General features: G+C 39.0%; 1 protein-coding gene across 1 annotated transcript; it reads right to left on the bottom strand.

The window, feature by feature from the left end:
* Positions 1–1270: 1270 nt before the first annotated feature.
* On the bottom strand, positions 1271–15353 carry LOC110066931 (uncharacterized). The gene is made up of 4 exons (XM_089277062.1): positions 14709–15353; positions 7763–7868; positions 2828–3144; positions 1271–1977 (listed from the first exon to the last, which is right to left on the bottom strand). Exons 1-4 carry the CDS (start codon positions 15045–15047, stop codon positions 1807–1809), a joined length of 933 nt encoding a protein of 310 aa, XP_089133188.1. The 5' UTR covers positions 15048–15353; the 3' UTR covers positions 1271–1806.
* Positions 15354–22673: the final 7320 nt, after the last annotated feature.

Genomic DNA, 22673 nt, shown 5'->3' with positions numbered 1-22673 from the left:
ACTTAAAGTCCTGCTGGGAAATCACGTTGAAATGAAAATCTGTTACATTTGCATGAGAATGCAAATGATAATAGAGACTTACTTTCAGATGAAAAGTTTCACATCAGAAACACAATTTTAGGAGTTGAATTTTAAAACAAACGAGTAAACGCTATCTAAATATTTAGCCAAGATAGATACGGTAAATTAGACCTTAAGATTAATTAAACCTTAAAGAGGGGTAGATTGCTTTTGGACTTGAAGCATTGCAATACTGTACACCTTTAACGCGTTTATTTCGATAATTTCATTCCCTAATGGCAGTACTTATGGCTGGTTTTTTAGCGTTTTCGTTGACGGTATCAGCGTGAAAATATTATCCTTCACTTTTTTGCGACCCTTTTCAGGTTTTCGGTGGTATGTGCACCGTAAGAGTAAATGAGTGTGAATACTTCTAGTTTATTTACAGCTGATTTGATGGTTTAATTTTAAGAATCTGTTGAAGTCTGTGTCATTCTTTTAGCTCACTTTTTGACGGAGCTCTATCAAAGTCGCCTGTTACCAAGGTTAACCCATGGCAGTATTTGCTCAAGTTTTGGCGGTATTGTTGTTAGTATTATTTTGGCGGCATTATTACCGCTTTTTCGTGTTTTAACGATGCTGCAGCGTACCGCATCCGTCAAGCCTCCCGGCTCCCTAAGGTGGATACTGAACTGAATGTATTAAGATGAAGTAAAAATATTAAAATGAAACGAACCACAGCTAGTAATAGCAAGAATGCAAACTAATGTAGCAGTGCGTCAAGAAGTACAAACAGTTTATGGTATCTGACTAGCCTTCCTGCCGACCACTGACGGTCTAGACATAGAGGGCTAACCCATGTGGCAGCAATAAACTAGATTTACACTAGAAGAAGTGCTCAGTCCTACCAACTTTATATAACGTTTTCTGTTCCCCGAAAGTAACGACCTTACGAAAGTAACGACCTTACGAAAGTACCGACCCCCCGAAAGTAACGAGCCGAAAGTAAATTTCGAAAGTAAGGAGGGTCGTTTACTTTCCGAAGTTTAAGGTAGCATCTCATCCAGGGGAGGAATAGAAGTACTCCTAGTCACTTCATGCTTAATTATGAAACCAGAGATAAGCGTCGGCCTGGTGGGTCACTTGGTTCGTACATAGAGTCAGTTTACCTTACCGAAGCTTTAAGAGAGCAAACGTTGTACCTTTGCTCAATCCAGCTTAAAAAAACTCTTGGATTGCAAGACGCCAAAAATTGGGACAAAATCATTCCTTAAAATTATTTAAGGGTGTTAAACGAAACTTAGTTACATTTGATTAAAACGAAAAATGAAAGCAAACGAGGGTAAAACAGCCAGTCAGAACATGGTTGCCATGGAAACATCCCAGTCTCCTCCTTCAGCCTTACGACATCGTATCAGCGAGCAAGCTGATGCGTTTAATTGCATGATTACCTGCTTCAATCATAACAATAAAGCAAGGCTGATAACTACGTAGAAAGCTTAACGAAACAACATGACCGATCGTCCACCAAATGAAAATGGCAATGACCTCAGATGAAACTCAAATCCAGATATTTGCGAATTGGCCAATGTCACATGCAAAACGCCTGACAAATGGACAATAGGCAAAAAAGCCAAAAAAGAACTCTCAATTAATTTTTTTTAAAGGCACTTTCAGTCTTTCTAAATGGTTTATCGATAGTGTTCGCTTAAAGATCGAGTCTGGAAAGAATTTGATTGAATTTGAATAATTGCAATGATCCGTCCACCGGAAATACTTGCATATGTTGCGATATTATCTCAGGTCTTATTCACAGCTCATGTCGCCTCTCAAATCGTCAAAGTTAATGTGACCCCAATCGTCTGAGCTGAAGTCAGTCAGTTTGACGCGAGCGCGTTGTCCAATGAAAGCCGCGACGTCCCAGAAAGTGCGAGTCATTTCCTCCGTGTAAAACCTGGATGAAGCTTTTCTGACAACCTGCAAAACGAAAGCAAATATATATATATATATTCTATTGAGGAAAAAACATATTTTGCCGTCTTTTTAGTGGGGCTAGAGCGAGATTACACATCTGGCGAGAAAAAAGGCATGTATTTGAGAAAACCACGAGTAGAAGTTTGGATAACGAGGGATACTGTGGGAACACTCGTCACAGGAGCGTGTTTCCAGGACTATTTTTACTGCATACATAAAAGGCGCATCGCGAAATTTGATTGAATCCCTGGTGCTTTGTGGTCTCTTCGTTTGAATTCCCAGGTTTTACCACGATTCACTGTCATTTTGCCGGCGTTCCGGTGGAGGAAGCTTTTGTCACCGCACCCTCCTCCCCTGTTGCCGGTTGACGGTGCTACCCTGGTTTCTCGCTGCATACCTTAGCTGTCACAGTTGTCGCGGGCTCCTCCCACAACTTAGTTTAGCACGATGGGGCAATGAGGTGTGCAATGAGAATAAATTACTACTTTTTCAAAACTCTTTTTACGACTCTATTTCGTTTAGAAAACACCGCGAGAAGAAAAGGGGACAATCATTAAACGGGACAGCTCGTGCTAATTCTGTGTCTCTGCTGAGGCATGGTTATAGGGCTTTTATCACCAGAATTGTAGCAGTTCTCGTTATCTGCTATTGTTGTATTATTATAGCAGCTGTTATTGGTCTAGGGCTAGGGGCATTGTTTCTGTTGTTTGTTCTGTTGTTCCGTTATAAAGGGTATCGAGCCATTCATTGGAGACCTTACCATAGATTGACTTGAATAAACGTTAAAGGTATTTCTAACTTAGGTGATAATGATTCAATGTCCAACACGGAGAGAGAATGAGACACTGCTCACCAAACTGTTGACAATCAACTCTGCACGAGAGGACGATTCATTACAAGCTCCACCAATCAGGAACGAGATGTTTTTGCCAATGATGGTAAACAGTGGGGAAGTAAGAGTTCCTTGGGGGTCGTCCCCTTGAGAAAAACCGGGCGGGGTTTCTTTAGAGGGTCGGTCTTCAAATCCCCCAATCCACCGGTCCCCTTGTTGATTGGCAGGAGAGGAGTAGCCGCGAGCTGTAGGGTTATCACCATAGGTCGGCTGGTTGTTGAACGCTGTACCAGTCTTCTCCCAGCCACCAATTCCATCTTCGAAATCGAACTTGCAAACTTCGAGAGAAAAAAATCTCATGTTTAGCAGTGTTTGATTAGTTAACATACAGTATCATCATGAATCAATTCAGTAGAGGAGCTGGTTGGTTTGTCACAATCAGATCTAATGAATTTTTTTTTAAATTTTAACATTCGAAAGTTTTCTTTTAAGGTATGGTAGAAACCAATCACTTTGGGGGATTTTCTTTGCAGGCGAATCTAAATTTACGATCGCTCGTTTGCAAGCCAAAAATAAAGCCTCTTCGAAGTCTTTGGGTCAGAACATTTTCCCAGTATAGACTGTCCACAGATATTGATTGATTGATTTTTTTATTTATTTCACTGCGAGATTCATGAGGATCTGAAATCATGGACCTCTGCCGATGTTCTACGGTTGAACCGTAGAACATCGGCAGGGGTCCTAGTTTATTCGACATGTAGCTTAACAGTGGGAATGAAATTCCTTGACGCCTCTTCGCAAGAGACGTGTTAAGAAATCAATTTAATCAGACCGCGATCTGACAACAGAAACACGAACCCGTCAGGTTGATCGAATGAATACAGGCTCAGAAACAAGGGCACAACCAGACATTTTCATTTTCCTTATTTATCTGCAAAGACAAAACACAGAGATCATTCAGCGGATAAACTGAAAAACCTGCCGCTTCAGATGCCGGTAAATGTATTTGTTAATAGAGGACGCTTCTTCGCTGTAAACAAAACAACACAGTGTCCTTGGGCATCGCAGGAATTAAATTCGGTGTTCAATTAATGTTTGATTGGTCAGGAGTGAGTTTTTTTGCAATCGCTTCTTTCCATTCAAAACTACTCGCAAAATATGGCACACGAACCGCTCGAAATAAAGTAAGAACAAGAATTTCAACAGGCATTTTTACTAAGTATAACGGTGTACTATTCTATTCACAAATTTAAACAATAGCCTTTAAATCTGGCCGGAACTCTGGATAGACTGATCACTTAATGGACATTACAAACCTTTCTAAAGCGGTAAATACTGCTCCTACGGCTCAGTCCCCTTTTACCAGTTAAGATCTCTGGTGCGAAGATTTGTACGGAGTTTCTTAGTTTCGACAGCAAGAGATTTTCGTTTGGAGAAGTGACGAAATCATAAGTTTGGCTCTACTTGTTCTTAGATCTACGTGACATGTCCCCTTTGTTAAAAGGAATCTAAAATAAGGAAGTCATTAGAGAAACATTTCGACACAAAGCAACCTGGAAATGATACACCAAGCAGAACTGAGTTTTCGTTACCAAATAAAACAGCTCCGAAAGTTCATCCTCGCCTTCTAAAAGAGCGTGATCTGCAGTATTTGGAACGGCTGACAGAAATAGCGGAGGGAATCGGCTTTACGCACAATCCCAATGCTCCCGGTAAGTACTTTTAAGTACTTAAATTGTGCCGCAAATTTTTAGAAAATTGCCGCACAATGAGTTGACACCATCACGTTCTAATTACCAGGGCCGAGAAATGTAGAACTTTTAAATTATCCTGGCAAAGAGACAGTCAACATGGTCAAGCGCGAGGTGAGCAAAAAGCGCGACTTGCGTGTGATGATATAAGAAAAAAGAGAAACTGTGAAGCCTCGTATCCCCTTTAAGTCGCTTGCACTCGAACGAGAAAAGGGTCGTCTCCTCAACTGTGAGGCCGTGCTGCCCTGGAAGCTACAAAGAAAAAGAAAACTACAAAGCAAGCCTCTCTTCACTCTCTGAAATAATAATTGGTGAGAAGGGCAAGGTAGAGAAACTTGGGAGTGTTGCGAACTAATAAATTATGGTGTCCCGTGTTGGACACTTTCACTTATGGATACTAACTGTGGGACTCTATGTTGGAAAAGTACATCGTCAGACAGCATAAAAGATATTAAAGGGACTAATGGTACACTAATCTCTCAATTCCCTAGATTTTTCTTCTGCTCAGCTCAGATAAATCACATTTAATAATGACAACTGTATTTCATTATTCCAGGCAAACTATTAAGATTTAAATCCTCAAAATTATGCATGAAAGTATATTTTAATGAGCTTGACTGTTAGTTCCCAATGAAACACCCCGAGAATAAATTCTCACAGAACCACAGCCTAAAGAGGCTAAGCTGCTCTGCTGCTTCAGGGATTAAGCCAAACAATGTCATTTGGGTGTCAATACAATTAAGATTTAAAACCTCAAAATTATGCATGAAAGTATATTTAAATAAGCTTGACTGTTAGTTCCCAAAGAAACACCTGGAGAATGAATTCTCACAGAACCACAGCCTGAAGAGGCTAAGCTGCTCTGCTGCTTCAGGGATTGAGCCAAACAATATCATTTGGGTGTCAATAAAATAATTTAAGATTTAAATCCTCAAAAGCATTAAAATATATTAAAATGAGCTTGACTGTTAGTTCCCAATGAAACACCCGGAGAATAAATTCTCACAGAACCACAGCCTAAAGAGGCTAAGCTGCTCTACTGCTTCAAGGATTGAGCCAAACAATATCATTTGGGTGTCAATACAATTACTGTAAGATTTAAATCCTCAACTTTATGCATGAACGGTATATTTAAATGAGCTTGACTCTTAGGTCCCAATGAAACACCCGGAGAATAAATTCTCACAGAACCACAGCCTAAAGAGGCTAAGCTGCTCTGCTGCTTCAGGGATTAAGCTAAACAATATTGTTTTGGTATCGAAACAATTAAGATTTAAATCATTGATCAAAAATTATGTATTAATGTTTAATTTCAGTAAGCCTGACTTTTTCTTCCGAATGAAACACCCGGAGAATGAATTCTCACAGAACCACAGCCTAAAGAGGCTAAGCTGCTCTGCTGCTTCAGGGATTAAGCCAAAACAATATCCTTTAGGTGTCAACACAATTAAAATTTAAATCCTCAAAATTATGCATGAAAGTATATTTAAATAAGCTTGACGGTTAGTTCCATATGAAACACCCAGAGAATAAATTCTCACAGAACCACAGCCTAGAGAGGCTAAGCTGCTCTCTTGCTTCAGGGATGAGGCTTAACAATATTTGGTGCCAAATCAAAATTAAATTCTCAAGTTTGGTAATATTTTAATAATAAATTAGTAATCAATTAGTAATAAAATGAACATTTAAAATATTTTAAAGTGTATCTAGTGGTCAAAATTCAATAGATGTGTAACCTTGAATAGGCAGGGCAAAAAAAAATGCTTAATTTAGCCATTACGTAGTGTTTGAAACTACACTCACTGTCGCACTTGTGTTTTAGTGACAATGGCAACAATAGACTTACTCGCTGTGATGCAATGAGGACTTACACTCACTTCATTTTCAGCCGAGGATCGATCCTAGGACCATTTAGCATTTTTCGAACTCTTTCAAGGCTTCCAACGGTTGTTTAACCAGACTTGCTTCGACATTGCAGGGCTTGAACACGCTGTATATTTTCTGGTGAAGGTGGCGGCGTCTCGAGCAAGTAGGCGGAAATCTCACCAGTTCCCGCCATTTCATCGATTGGAAGGGAATTTATCAAAGTTTGATTGTTTTGAACTCCACTGAAACGATCATTCATCGCCTTGTAGATTTTTACCGTCGAATTGGGTTAGCAAGAATGCCAGAACTAGTGTAAACCGACCGTATACCCTTTCCTTTCCGAGCCAAACCATCGAGGTCCATCGACCTTGGCGCCAAATGTGATCCATTTGGTAAGGTCGGTGCAAACTTCAACAATACCATGGATAAACTGTTCTTGCCACGGTAGTTATAGGATTCGGTCTGTAAGACAATTCACTCGAAATTGCGTCCGGTTTGCGTAGTATCCGAACACTCGTGAATACGGGTAATAGTTCACATACGACCATTCTCTCCGGCGCTCAATCTTAAATGTTATTATCGCTGTCATAATAATTAACCATTCGCAATGTATGACTATTTCTTGTCTGGTCTTCTTCTTTTACTCTTGCGGTGAGATGCGTGACAGGTCGATTACCGCAAACTACACAGCGATGACAGAATCTTCGATCTCGTAACACAACCCACCGGAAATTAGAACCCATACCCTGCTGCGAATTTCAGAATCGCATGAATCTCGTCATGTTATTTATTTTTTGTTTATTTATTTTTGCTAAGAGTTATTTTTTTTCGAGCGTGCGAGCGATGCTATGCGGGTGCGAGACAGGCGCAAACTGAAAAATTAAAGTCCACAGACCCTTTATTTCAATTGATCTTTCCCCAGCCCCACTCCCACGTGTATCTCACTCGACGAACCCAAGACAAAATAGATGGTACACTATTCCCAGTAGAATTATGAAAAGATAACAGGAGAAATGTTGGGTGAATTGAATTCCAGACAAAGAGAAGGCTCACCTTTAGTTGGTGATCAAGTTTGGATTGTCATGCTCTTTTTGTGAAAGAATTGTGGTCAACTGACTGCTCAATTATTTGTTGTCTTTTTTTTTTTTCTATTTTTCTTTTTTCTTTTCTTTTTCTTTCTTTTTTTTTTTTGTTGTTTTTTTTTCATGATCAGAGAGAGAGGACAGAGGAGTGGAAAGAATAGGAGGAAAGAATATTTTTCTAAATATTCATTAGGGAATTCTCTCTACAACCATTCAGAATTACATTCTTAACACATGTTTTCTTTTCTTTTCAGTACCTTCACACCGAGTGCCAGCGTATCCCGGTTTACAAACACAGTGATAAGTGGTCCGCACAGGGTTAGGAACACAGGCACCGTTCTTCCAACAGGGACTTTGGCATGGCTGCAATTAGGAAGAAAAAAATACAAATCAAAATGCAATGGGTTTCTTGTTTAATTTTGTAATAGTCTTTTTCCATTTGCGAGTCTCCTGCTTGAGTCTCCTGCTTGACGCTAAAAAGAACATTTTTTTCTAGGAATAGTATAGGATATAGAGAAAGAGCATGGAATTCGAAATTAAAAAAATCAAATGCCTTTACGCTAGTCTCAACAAAGAGTATGGCTTATTATGAATTTTAACTAAAGACAATTTAGTGTGATGCTTTATTTAAGGACCTTTATGTTGTGAACTATATATTTAAAGACTATTTCCTCAGATTTTGACCCACTAACTAACTGCAAATGTTTGACACAATTTATCTCCAACAGGTTTAAGCATTATGTATGTATCCTTTATATTCTATATATATATATATATATATATATATATATATATATATATATATATATATATATATATATAGTTAAGTGTAAGATGAAGCGTCATGAAGCAAACTTCTAACTGTTCCGGCTTTTAATGTGACGTTTCGGCCTTCGGCCTTCTTCAGATTGGAACAATATTTACAAGTTAAAAAATAAAACGTTAAAAATCCTAGTAAGTTTACAGATTTGCATGTATATATATAAGATCAGAAAAATGTAAATATCATTACATAATGCTATAACACCTGAAATAATAGATTACATAACAAGCTAATGTCAACTTACAAGAACGCGCCGGGTGATAAGATTACAACAATGTATCTGCGAGCGCCTTAATTACTAAGTGTATAATAGTCAGTCTAATTCTGTATTGTAACAAGCTAATGGCAACTTACAAGAACGCGCAAGTGATAAGATTACAACAATGTATCTGCGAGCGCCTTAATTACTAAGTGTATAAGTGTATAATAGTCAGTCTAATTATGTATTGTAACGGACGCGATTTTTGGATCTAAATTCCCGTCTTTTATTAAGACCATGAGGGCTGAGTGTAAATAGCTGGGAGGTCCAATAGGCCTCTCTGGTCAATAACGACTTATCAATATACGCAGCAACCCCCTGGCTAGTAATTTGTTCGATGACGATAAAATTAATTTCGGAAATTTCGTGCCTAGTACAATTAAAATGGACTGCAAGCTCACACGTCTTTTTGTTGGTGAGCATGGATGATTTGTGATTGCGAAAACGTACTTTAAATTCTGTTGTGGTGGAACCTACATACTGCAATTTGCATTTATTGCACGAGGCCAAGTCAACAACGTTTTTGGAAGAGCAAGACAATTTTTGCTTTATCTTGTAGACTCGGCCTGTGGAAAAGCTTTTAAATTTGGAATCTTGAATTAAAAAATTTTTGCAAAGATCACAACGAGTACAACATTTGAAGCACCCTCCCATTTCGTTCTCTGCCTGGTTTGCCCCGTTGTCGCCACGAAATTTAGATGGTGCTAAAATATCTTTGAGATTTTTGGTACGGCGATATGCTGGAAAAATCGATTTAGATGGAAAAATTTCAAGTAATTCGGGTGACGATCTCAGAAGATGAGCATGTTTCTTGATAACTCTCTGAATATCAGGCAGGATAGGATTGTAGTCAAGAACTAACGGGAAAACTCTCTTGACAGGCTTGGCTTTTTTCTTAAGCAATTCTGATCTCTCAATACTAAGCGCTTTGTCGAATTGTTTGTCTACTAAAGCTGCATTATAGCCCTGGGACTTAAGATACCCTTTGTATTCAGCACACCTCTTGTTAAGAAAATCGTCAGAGGAACAATTACGTCTAATTCGTAGAGCAACCCCATAGGGAATAGCCCTTTTACAATGTGCCGGATGAGAACTTGAAAAAGGTAAATAAAGGTGACTATCTGTAAGTTTAGCATAAATATCTGTCTTAATAAAACCTTGCTGGAGGTGCAAAGTGAGATCCAAGACATTGACGGTATGCTCCGAATAAACCAGCTCAAACTTGATGGTGGGATAAAGAGAATTGATGTATTCAGTAAACTCTAACAATTTAGGTAAACCATGTGGCCAAATATCGAAAACATCATCTCTATAGCGCCACCATAACATGGGTTTCACGGCACCTTCAGATTTAGCTTTCTCATCAATCAAACCCATTGCCAAGTCGGCATAACTACAAGCGTTTTTGGGCCCCATGGCTGTACCGTGTTTTTGCACAAAATTTTTTCCAGAAAATTGACAATTGTTGGTCTGGAGACAAATTTCAATAGCCTCTACAATGCAATCGGTTGATGGAAACTTATCAGATCTAGAATCAAGAGCTTTTCTAACAGCTGAAATTCGTAAATTATTGTCAATGTTGGGAAACTTAGCGACTACATCCCAAGACACCAGCAAGCACCCAGGTGGTAAGGGGTCTTTCTCGGAATTGAGAATTTCGATCTTGTTAATGAAATCTGTAGTATCTTTAACAAATGAAGGTAAATTTTGAGCTAGGGGCTTTAGATAAAATTCAGTAAAGGCCGAAAGTCTTTCGATTGCCGTTCCGCAACAAGATGTAATTAGGCGGAGAGGGTTGCCTTCCTTATGCGATTTTACATTGCCAAAAGCCACTCCCGGTTTTGGTTCCAAATTGGCAACCCATGTGGCAATCTCTTGACTAATTTGGCCTTTACCTAACCAATCTCGACCCCAATTTTTGATCTTTTCAAAATGCTCCATGGTAGGGTCATAGTTAAGTTTATCATAATGGAGATTGTTGTTAAGTTGCTCAAACATCTTATCCTGATATTCATTCTTAGAAACAATAACAAATCTGGATCCCTTATCTTGAATTCTAAACACATTATCACTAGATTTAAGTTTACTTAAGGCTAACCTTTCCTCTTTCGTCAGATTGTCTTTGGCTCTTCTTAAGTTTTTGGGCTCAAGAATGTCTTTCTTAACATTGTTTAAGAAAAGTTCGACTTCAGGAAAGCTGGACTTTGGAGGCATCCAATTGCTAGTAGAAGGGATTGATGGAAGTCGTTCATCTACTGTTTGGTTACTTTCGTCAGAATCTTTGCCATGATGGAATACAGCAAGACGAATTCGTCTCTCGAATTTGTCCAAGTCATCGATGGTTTTTTGCCAGTTAACATCTTTAGGCGCCGGGCAGAACGCTGGCCCCCTCACCAGAAGGGATTGTTCAGCCTCCGAAAGTTCACCAGATGTTAAATTGATGGGTTGTAAATCCGGTAGATCCTCATCGTTAGCAAGCGGTAAACTGGCTTGATGCAGATTGGGGTGTGGTGCCGTTCTTCCTAGGAGATTTCTAGTGAAGCGCCGTTTTCTGCTCCTGGATTGTCCAGTTCGGTGGTTATGGTGGACTTCTTCTTGTGGTGGATTGTAGGGTGTGGCCAATGTGTATTTACGGCGGGCTTTCTTTAACAGATCAAATTCTAATCTCTCCATGTGTCTCCGTGCTGTTCTCCAAATTGTTTTAGCAGCAGTTTCGTCATAGTTCTCAAAAAGTTTTTCGCGTTCAAAGTTTAACTGCCTTTGTAACGATTTTGTTTTGGATTTTGTTTTGGACCATGCTGCTTCATTTAAGATTGACAAAGCGCTTAGTATTGAGAGATCAGAATTGCTTAAGAAAAAAGCCAAGCCTGTCAAGAGAGTTTTCCCGTTAGTTCTTGACTACAATCCTATCCTGCCTGATATTCAGAGAGTTATCAAGAAACATGCTCATCTTCTGAGATCGTCGCCCGAATTACTTGAAATTTTTCCATCTAAATCGATTTTTCCAGCATATCGCCGTACCAAAAATCTCAAAGATATTTTAGCACCATCTAAATTTCGTGGCGACAACGGGGCAAACCAGGCAGAGAACGAAATGGGAGGGTGCTTCAAATGTTGTACTCGTTGTGATCTTTGCAAAAATTTTTTAATTCAAGATTCCAAATTTAAAAGCTTTTCCACAGGCCGAGTCTACAAGATAAAGCAAAAATTGTCTTGCTCTTCCAAAAACGTTGTTGACTTGGCCTCGTGCAATAAATGCAAATTGCAGTATGTAGGTTCCACCACAACAGAATTTAAAGTACGTTTTCGCAATCACAAATCATCCATGCTCACCAACAAAAAGACGTGTGAGCTTGCAGTCCATTTTAATTGTACTAGGCACGAAATTTCCGAAATTAATTTTATCGTCATCGAACAAATTACTAGCCAGGGGGTTGCTGCGTATATTGATAAGTCGTTATTGATCTAGATAGTGAATGGAGATTTTACGTGGTTCTCCCGGGCCAATGTTTTTCTCCAACTAGATGACACTGGATCGACAGGAACGACGATTCACAGGCGGACGAGAGAGAAGGAGACAATTTAATTACAAGTTAAGTGGTCCCTCGAGCCAACAGCGCATCTAGATGCGCTGTTGTCTCCTTCTCCTGTCTCCTTCTCTCTCGTCCGCCTGTGAATCGTCGTTCCTGTCGATCCGGTGTCATCTAGTTGGAGAAAAACATTGGCCCGGGAGAACCACGTAAAATCTCCATTCACTATCTAGATTGGCCGTGTAGCCAGCACGGTTGCTCTGATAGTGTAGTGGTGATCACACCCGACCGGTAATCAGGGGGACGTGGGTTCAAATCCCGCTCAGGGCATAAAAAGTTTTTCTTCTAATGAAAATGTCATTGAGAAGTTGTCCGTCCTTGGTTCTTTCATTAACTTCATACATACATATATATATATATATATATATGTATCAGTTTTAATATACTTTTGAGTCTGTTTCCGAGGTCATCTCAGAGTCATGGAAAGATCAAATCTAAGATGGGTGGTCCAAAACTGCAATTTTACCTATGACTAATTCCTTCGTCAGATGACGCTGTGAAGTCTTCTACTCCTGTACTCTGGTTTGGCGGTTTAAGTCAATTTTGAGTTCTGGTCTGCGGGTGCTTTCATCGATTTATCTGGCGGTTTATGGTTAAAAATTATCGCGCAATTGCGGGAAATCATAAATTAAACTCGCGGTTTTCGTTTTTTTTACGTGTTTTTTGAGGCGGTCAGTGAAACATCTCAGACAGTCTTTGTGTTTATGAAGAGCCCATTAGACGCATTTTGTTCACTGGTTACTGAATGGCGTTAGAAAAAATTTCTTCTGTTCTTAAGATCTTGATGTCTTTGTGAGAAGAAATACGATTCTATTGAGTGAACTTATTGTAAAGAATTTGTTACTATTAAAGTGCCAGTTATGATGATAATCGTCCTACTTTTAGGGCGCTTTCGGTGTTTAGGAGAAAACGAAAGCGGCTGCGGTTTCGAATGAACAAAATGTGATAGTTTACGGAATACAACAACAACTTTACTTTATTATTATTATGAGTCGCATATTTACAATTTTTACAGAAATAGATGTACAGATTAAGTTAAAAATGCTTGAAAATAGCAACAGCGCGAACCCGCAGGTAGCCTGGACTAATCTAGGCGGGCCACATCTATATTTATATTTAAAAAAAAATAAAAAAAATAAAAGAAAGAAAGAAAGAAAGAAAGAAAAAATAAGATTGTTATGCAACTACTTATAGAAGGATGTGTACTCTAGTGGAATGTACAACCCCATAAAATAGACCCTCATTTACCAACCAGCTAAAAAAACCTGCCTAACCTCCATGTCCTTCAAGTTAAGGAAGGGAATCTCCTCTCTACCTATCCTACCGTCATCGAAAACCGAAAAAAAAAAAGAAAGAAAGAAAGGCCCGGATATGCTAAAGTAGAAATGGCAGCTGACCAGGCCACATTCAATGGCTGAGATCAAGTTGTGGATGTAAGAGCACACTTTCGTCTCTCTGGATCGAGCCCAATTTTCAAGTAAAGAGACTTTTCAGTGCTGGTCTCTCTATTTAAATTTCTATTGACACTACACAGAAAGCCAAACATTGGGCAGAATTCACCTGAATACAGATCGACTCACGATGCTTATACTACAGTATAATATCAGTTTTCGGTATTCAGCTACGACTAACGCGTTTCACCTTAATATACAATAGTCTGTCATTTATTATGTTGAGAATATTGGCCCCGTTGACCTCCTATAAGCTTTCGTTATATATATAGCTTAGTCTGTACAGTCGCTCAAAAGATAGCAATAGCTATTTAAGAAAAAACTCCTGTTCATAGTTTGCGAAGATGTAAGTGGCTCGGCACTGCTTTGTCAATGACAAACGTGACTAGCTTTCCTAGAATCCAAGTAACTGAGCAGTCAACCAGTACTGTCAACCAGTCAATTGGTCGACACTTGATTCCAGAAGCAACTCAGAAAATTTCCAATTTCGAATGTTTCAAGTTTATTGATTTCAATTTGGAATCGCTTTCGCTTCTAAGTCGTTTTGTTGACTTTGAAGTTCCTTGTTTATAGTCTTGGCACGACAGCAATGTCAGTACCAATTATTAAACTGCACCATGGGAAATATGTTGTTCAAATTGTTCTTTTGGTCGTGGAGTGGCGTCACAAAACTCACTGTTTCCCTGTGCTCATAAGTTCGTCTTCTGATTTTACTATATATATACGGATACTCGTCGGTCAAAATCGTACGTGAGTACTCACCATGGAGGAAATAATGTATATTTGTTCAGAAGCGTGTGGCTTTGACAACGGCAACCACGCACAGAAATTAACAGATAACTGTGAGCGTAGGCGCTTTTCAAAATCGTAATGACATCGTGAATATATATACCTTGCGTAAATTTTAACTAAATTGCAACTGATACGTTGTATATTTACTGACACCTAGCGCCTTTTGCACAACTATCACAAATTGTATTTATGACGCATTTATACAATTTGCAAAAAAATGGCAAGAGCTGGCAGTTGTCACGTATTTAAGCTGATGTAAACAGCTGAAAATGGCTTCTAACAAATCACCTTGATAGGCATTGAGAACGTGACTCCTTCTTCATCATTGAACTCTGTATTTTCATCGACAATAGAGCGTTCATTCAGTTCACAGGTTTCGTTGTGCTCATCTTTAGAAGACACTTTGAAGTTCGTGGAGAAACACCAGTCTGTTTCTATACATGAGCGAGTGCACGATATCAGACTGGGTGATTCAAAGCGTTTAAAAACGTGGCCATAAAGACGCTTATTTTCCTTTGTCTCAAAAAATGCTGAACGATAATATGCGGGGTCTTCTTCGTCGCTGAAAACTTGCGTAGTTATCGTCCTTTGAAACAGGATAAACAATAGAAGGTGCTTGATCTCCATTGCCGGCGAAAACCAATACCAATTATGGAGTTTAGAGCGGGTTTCAATTAAGTGTCGTAAAACCAAAACCAAAGTACTCGCTCTAGCTAGCCAATCACAAAGGACACAGATAATCCAATGAACCAATCAAAACTCGAAGTAATTAGGTGTAGCTGAAGCAAAGCGGGGGAAAACATGTGCGAACGAGTCACGATTGGTTTTGGTTTTACCTCTGATTTGATAAAAAAGTGGCGCATTTTTTTTTTCTCAGTCAATCGTGTAGCGTAGCAATGCAAAAAAAAAATCATTTTGCAAAGTCATTCAAGTGAAAACTGTTCTAATCAACTTCTCACTGGTTTGTTTAAAGTGCTACAAGCGGAAGTGAAATGGTCTGCAGCAACCAACTCACGTCATCTTTTATTGTGTGCCCCAATTATTAGCCGAGTTCGTAGCTAGCTAGAATTCGAAGACAAGGTGGAGACAGTGCATGCGACAATTTCCGAAGCCTTGTTTGGTTTGCTATATTTCAAACGAGTTTACATTGAAGAGACGTTTCATCCTCGAAGCAAAAACTTTCAGTACGTGTTAATTCAAACAAGATGGAAATGATTTTCTTTGACCGCTATTGTTGCCTTAGCAACCCTATTTTGTAAAACAGGCAAGGTTTTGAGCGTAACTCTTTATGCCTTAATTACAGAGAAACTCATCAAGCCTCGATTCACTCGGCTATTTCCATCTTTCAGTACGTGTTTCTCTTATCAAAACAGAAAATTTAATCTTACAGCTGTTTGTTTTTTACCATTAACGTTGCCTAAGAAACCCTATGTTGTAACGCAGGCAAAGTTTCCAGCTTAATTGTAAGCGTCTAGATTGCAGATCTTATACCAGTTTTTTTTTTTTTTTTTTTTTTTCATCTTGCTGGGAAAAAAAAATATGCACTTCACATTGTAGCATGTCAAACTTTTGCTCGTGTTCGCTGTTTATTTATTCATCTGAGACAGCTGTAACAGTAACAGACAGCTGTTCGTCTCTAGCACGGAACGGGATGCCGTGGCAATCATGTTTTACCATGAGGAGAAATTCACTTTAATTTCACGGTCTAATTTTTCGCTCTAAGCACATATATATTTTTACGAACTCTCTGCTTTTTTGTTTGTTTGTTTGTTTTTTTTGCGAGTAATGCTGAAAATTTGGCCATACTCCTGTCGTGGCTAACACGAATGGCTTCCTAAGATAGCATCATCTGCGAGTCCACATATAGTAGCTAACTGCTATATGTGTCGTTCTACAAAATACTGAGAAGCTCGTTAATGAAGTGGATCTAAAGTCTAACGACTAAGTAGTGTGTTGGTATAACAAAATGGCTTAACTTCTTAACATTTCGTTGTTCAATTCATCGAAAATGCATGGTCCTATTTTGGGATGCTATACGTTACCAAAACGTTCGGTCGCGTCTCATTTGAAACCGGGAACGAATTAGAGCAAAGTTATATCATCACAGTTTTGAGCAAGTTACAATCGTACAGCCCTCCTTAAAAGTAGCAGGTTATTCTTGTGAAGTAAATGTCGTAAGGGACCGTTCATTTTTTATAAGGTAGGGGGGGCTGGTGGGATTTGGGGGGGGGGGGGCATGCGAAAAAAAATGGCTTTCGAGGGGGGGCCATCCCAAAAAAATAAGGGAAAAAGGGGGGGTCGTGTGAAATATTTTAGTAAAACTTTAAAATGGCATAATGTTTGAATATCAAAAAAATTGCTATAGAATAAACATAGAAGGCAGGATACAAATTTATTACAAACTTTCCTTCTGCTTTAAAAAAACGTTTGGCGACAAAAAGCATTTGTAGCTACTGAAAAGAAGTATTTAACACTGTTATTTTCGAATGCAACTTTCACTGGCACTCATCTTCATCTTCGCTGTCGTCGAGTTCTTCGTAACCGCTTGTGCTGCTGTGGGAGTCTCTTCCACCAATGCTGCAAGAAGCAGCAATGCTTTCCGTCAGAGTGTACTCTTCAGGGTACGTGAAGGTGTAAACATAATCTCTGATTTCCTGCTCAAGGTTTGTGGTGATTCTGCTTCTTGCAGCATTGGTGAAATAATTCCCTTCCAAGAGCTGTGCAATGTATGGCCCATCTCTTCTAAATAACGACGTGGCAACATCCTCAACTTTAATACACTCTTCCGGGACGGCCGTTCTAGGAGGGTACACAAGGTATTGTGGAAAATCATTTCCTAGCGGGTTTCCAACACAGATTCCATAAACTTGTTGGACGTTGTTTTCAGTCCGCTTCCTCTTTCTTTCATTTGACTTTCTGCGGTTTTCTTTTTTTCTTCTCCTTTTGTTGATGTGCTGTTTGAGTATGCCCTTGAATATGCTGTTATAATTGCTCTTCTTATTTTCTAGTGCTTCCATGTTCTGCGTGACCTTCGTCAACTTAGTTTCCATACATTTGATCTGTTTTACATTAAAACTGTGGGCAAATTCTTCGCCCTGCTTTAAAGCAAGCCCAGTGGACTGAAAGAGTGTGGAATGGTGTTCCTTTACATCTTTCAATATGACATTCAACTTTTCCACCATTGCTCTGTGCTCTTTGATGGAGAAGTTCAGTTTTCTTCCATCACTGGGCTTCAACTGGTACCCTGGCATGGAAAACTCACTCGCCCTTTCTGAACAGCCATCCGCACTTAGAAAGATTGTTTCTTTTGCTTGTAAGATGTCCAACTGCCTGGATCGTTCAGCTGTAAACCTTTTCTTAAACGACTCGTCGCTTTCGCCATTATTGCGCATTTTGGAATGAGCCTCTTTCATGATGCTCATGTAGTAATGCGCTCTTTTCCCGATTGGAAAAGCCCTTCATGGGTATGTTGTGGTTTAAATCTAGTTTTGGCTAAAATTTTTAAACCAATTGGATTTTCATTTCTCTTTGTTCTGAATTATGACAATGAACTTGAGACATTGAAAATTAAGAAATTTTAAACCATAGATAAATTTAAACCACAACAAGTATGCTAAAATTTATAAAAAGTAATCCACTATTTGCAAGATTTGAGAACACTCACAGCTTTTTGTTTTACCTGCACAGGGCAACATTTATACATGCCTATCACTAGAGTAGAGGTAAAAACCTTCCAAATCAATACATCTGTAAATTAAATGTAACAATGTGTTTCACACAACACATCAACAGATTTCCAGTTTTTTCACAACACTTTGTACTTGGTTCAGTATCACAATGCAGGAGCAAGGAAAGACTCTGTTCCAGGCCACTGTTACTTCCGTAAGATTGAGAAGTTTATGAATGAGCACTATGAGGGGGAGAACTACAGGGAGTTTCTAAAGTTGTCCTGTCAAGAAAAGGAAGGAGAAATTTGTTCTTTTTGTTGTGAATGGACTGGACCACCCATAGAAAGATACCCTAAACCAGTTCCTGACCATTCCTGCCTACCGGAATACCACTACCTCTCCTACCAGAAGACCCCAAAAGAAGGGCGTGATCCAGATGACTGGCAGCCATGGGTCCAAGCGAAGGAGGAGCATGGAAGTGGCAGGCTGGTTTTATCTGACCCAAAGAGCGTTGCTCTATTTGCAGATAAGTTTATTGTCAAATCAAAGTTCGTGGTGGATTATCTTCAGCATCTTGAAGTGCTGGAATTTAAAAGGGAAAAGAGAGCAGAAGAAAAGGCAAAGTTAAGTAGGGACGCAAAAGATAAATCATATGAGGATTATCCTTGGACTGAGTTGTGCGAAGATCTAACCAAGCTTAAAAAGCCACGTGTTCCAGAACTAAACAAGTACTTGAACCACCACGGGCTGAAGCAGCATTTGAAAAGCAGCAAGAGTGAGAAAGTAAAGGCAAATGTAAGACGTTTATGCTTGCAGCAGAAGAGTCCTCTCAGAGCTGGTCAGCCAACACTGAGAAATGCCAGGACATTGACACAAAATGACAACAGGGCAAGTGCTGACAGCAGTGAAACGGATGAAAGTGACAATGATGAGTATGACAGTGATGCCACTGACTCTGGGGGAGAAGATGACTCAAGCGACGTCATTCTTGCATTCATCGATTCAGATGAGGAAGATGCCAATGAGAGGCCAAATGCCACACGCTCAGGGCGAGCCATAACTAGGAGATCCGAAATTGACTTCTCTTTCTTTTGATTTGTTTAAATAATAAATAAATAATAATAAATAATAAATAATAACGAATCTTTAGACAGGATTAACCCATCAGTACTATAAAGTACTGTTATCAAAGGGGTCCTGTAAGATTTAAAAATTTAAAAATTTAAAAAAGGTAAAAGGTTAAAAAGGCAAAACTAGTACATTGGGAAACATATAAAAACTCACGATTAAAAATTACAAATAAAAATGTTCGTTGGCCTTTTGCCTAAATAAAAGCCTAGAGTTCAGAGTTCTTATGTCCGCCGGTAAACTGTTAAAAATTGAAGCCCCTAAAAACGAAAAACTCCGACGGCCAAACTCCAAGTTCATTTTCGGCATTTCGATCGAGGAAAATCTATTTCTTGTGTTGACATTGTGACTTACCCTTGTAAAATAGTTCTTAAAAGGCGTGCATACATTTCCAATTAGACAATCAAAAACATACAGACAGACTTTTCTTTTCAAATAACTGTCAACTGATGGAATACGAATGTCAGTCTTGTTTTGCAGACCTGAGGAAATGCAGCTTAGTCCACGATGTTCGAGGTTGCGAATTAGTTGCCTGCGCGTATTTGAATAGCTTAGTGTGATTAGACTACAAAAGGTAAAAACAGGCATAATCATAGCCCTGTAAATGCTTTCTGCAGCTGCACAAGTAATGGAAGAACGAATTTTCCGCAGTAGAGTGACTCTCCCGGCCGCTTTCTTGTAGGTTTTGTTGAAATGGGTTTCAAAACTCAATGTAGGATCTAAATGAACACCCAAGTACTTGTAGGTTGTTGTGCTGTTTATAGGTAATCCATTTACCGTCAGATTGAGCTGTTTACCTTGGAGACGACTCAACCTTTGTGCAGTTCCGAAGATCATCGCCTCTGACTTCCCTTTTTTGAGATTTATGATGAGTTCATTCTTGCGAAACCAGGTAGCCAGATTGTTGATGTCATCATTTAGATTCCTTTCGATAACATCAAAATTACTTGAAGAAGTAAAGATTACCGTGTCGTCGGCATACGTGATGATTCTGGATGATTGAAGAGGTTTGTGAACATCAGCAAAATATATATTGAACAGCAGCGGCCCAAGAATGCTTCCTTGTGGAACCCCAGTAAAAACGGGATTGGGTTCTGAAAGAACACCGTTGTATTGCACAGTCTGCTTTCGTAAAAACAGGTAATCTGTGAACCACTTCAGCTCATTGTCACAAATCCCATAAAAGGGCAGTTTGTTTAGTAGGCCTGAATGACTAATGGTATCAAAAGCTTTAGACAGATCAATAAAAACTGCTCCCGATACCTTGCCATTATCAGCTTCTTTCCTTATTATGTCTGTGAAGTATGTAACAGCCAGTTCAGTAGAGCGTTTAGAACGAAAACCAAATTGATTATCAGGAAGGAGGTTATTACTTTCTAGATAGGACACCAGTTGACTATACACCATTTTCTCTAGGATCTTTGATAGGATGGGAAGAAGTGATATTGGTCTGTAATTGCCTATCTCAGATGAGGAGCCAGACTTAAAGAGTGGTAATACTTTGGCTTCTTTCCATTCAGCCGGAACAGTTCCAGATCTAAGTGATAAATTGATAATGTAGGTCAGCGGCTTTGCTATCACTGAAGCAGCATCTTTCAGCAAGCCAGACGGAAAGTTATCTAAGCCAGTAGCTTTTTTCCTTTTGAGATTTCTCAGCTCTTTGTAGATTTGCGATTCGTGAACCTCCTTGAACAAAAAGTTTGTTTTCACTGGCTGTAGGTAATTTTGTTGCGTAGGACGGCTCCAGATAAAGTCACGAAGCAAGAAGGAACTTGACTTTAGTAATCGAGCCACATTTGTGAAATAATTGCAGAAGGTGTTAGCAATAACCTTTTTATCTGTTGTTTTTGTTCCATTTACTAACAATGCTGAGCCTAGCTCTGAGGGTGATTTCGTGGGATACAATTCTTTAATAGCCGACCAGAACTTATCTGGGGAATCCACATTGTTGTTTAAAAGTTCTCGATGATATCTGTTCTTAGCATTCTTGACTAAGCCAGTCACCTGATTCCGTTGCCGTTTGTAAGATGACCAATCAACCTCACAGCTTGTTCTTCGAGCTTTCCTGAGCATTTTGTCTCTTAAGTTTATTTCTCTTTTAACGTACGGAGTCAGCCATGGACACAACAACAGCTCTTACAGCTTTTAAACAACAGCTCTCTGTAGTATAGGGATTGTAAATGTTGTCTTCATAGTGAGCACAATAACGTGAAGTAGGGGGATAAAAGAGAAATATTAAAAAAGTTGAATCTAAATATTGTTTTTCAATTTCTTTTTTTTTGGGGGGGTCATCCCAAAAAATGACCGCTATAAGGGGGGGCCATGTGAAAAAATTGGTAAGCTGAGGGGGGGTCATGCGATTTTTAAATGGTGCTTCCCAAATCCCACCAGCCCCCCCTCCCTCATAAAAAATGAACGGTCCCTAAGTAAAGACATTTTATATAACAAAAGTAGCATAGATAAGTCAGATTCGCGGATAATCCATTTTATTCCACATACGAGTTTAAAATAATATTGTATGTATCTGTTTAAATTTATCACCTTAATAAAAGGGTGGGCAATGCGTTTCCCTACTCGTTTAAGTTCATTTGACCTCATAGTTGTTTTTATTTATATTAGATACACCATGCCAATGCCATACAAGCACTCTGGATAGCTAATGCCATCAGGTTCACACTATAGTAAGCTTCTTTTGTTGAGACCCTCTTCATCGAGAAAGGTAACAACGTACATGAAAGTAAAATTTTCTCCCTCCAAATAGACTTGACAACAGAGCTTGTAATTCACCGTCATTAATTTAGACTTCTTTTGTTATGTAATGAAGTTGTCAACAACACGTTGTTTTTGTGTGCAATTTATGTCCACCGAGTTATGTTTCACACCATGATTATTTACAAAAACCAGTAGAGGATGAAATTTGCAACCCTTTAAAAAGTAAATAGTGTTAAGAGTCCACAAACACGTTGTGTAATTGTCATTAGTTTCATTAGAAAAAAAAAAAGCCACGAATATTTAAGAGCGGTTTTCATTTGAGTGTCGAAAGTTATTCGCGTGCATTTTTGCTTTCGGTTTGCATTGCTACATAACGCGATTGGCTAAAATATTTCCCGCCAATTTCTCATGCAAACAGAAGTAAAACCAAAACCAACTATCATTCGATGCAATTTTTTTCTTCCTTTTCATTGGCCGAGAACCCACCACGTGACCTACAAATAACTGCTCATGCAGTATCGTCTAAATGTGTTTTGCTGCAACTGATATTCTGCTTATATTATGGGTGATTAAAACCATGCTCTCGGGTCAAAAATCTCAGATCGCTTCTCTAGCTTAGCTATCAGAGAAAACAAACCTTGTGATCGAATGAAAAATCAATTATTGAACCAAGTTATCGCAAATTAAAACATCGTTTTGTCAGTGTTTCGCAGATCAATTATTTGCCTCACCCTTCGTCTTCAGC

This window comes from Orbicella faveolata, unplaced genomic scaffold (genome assembly GCF_042242905.1).
Source record: "Orbicella faveolata isolate gen_17 unplaced genomic scaffold, um_ofav_v1 contig_46, whole genome shotgun sequence".
Taxonomy (NCBI): Eukaryota; Metazoa; Cnidaria; class Anthozoa; order Scleractinia; family Merulinidae; genus Orbicella; species Orbicella faveolata.
The sequence above is the reverse complement of the archived record's forward strand: the minus strand, read 5'-3'. Positions and strand labels throughout refer to the sequence as shown.

Bases quoted from the DNA above. Each gene is read 5' to 3' on its own strand.
- LOC110066931 (XM_089277062.1), bottom strand. From the start codon at position 15,047: ATGGAGATCAAGCACCTTCTATTGTTTATCCTGTTTCAAAGGACGATA. The intron at 7,869-14,708 runs GTGATTTGTTAG...TCCTAATTGCAG, and splicing joins CGTTCTCAATGCCTATCAAG to CCATGCCAAAGTCCCTGTTG. The intron at 3,145-7,762 runs GTACTGAAAAGA...TTTCTCTCGAAG, and splicing joins CGCTGGCACTCGGTGTGAAG to TTTGCAAGTTCGATTTCGAA.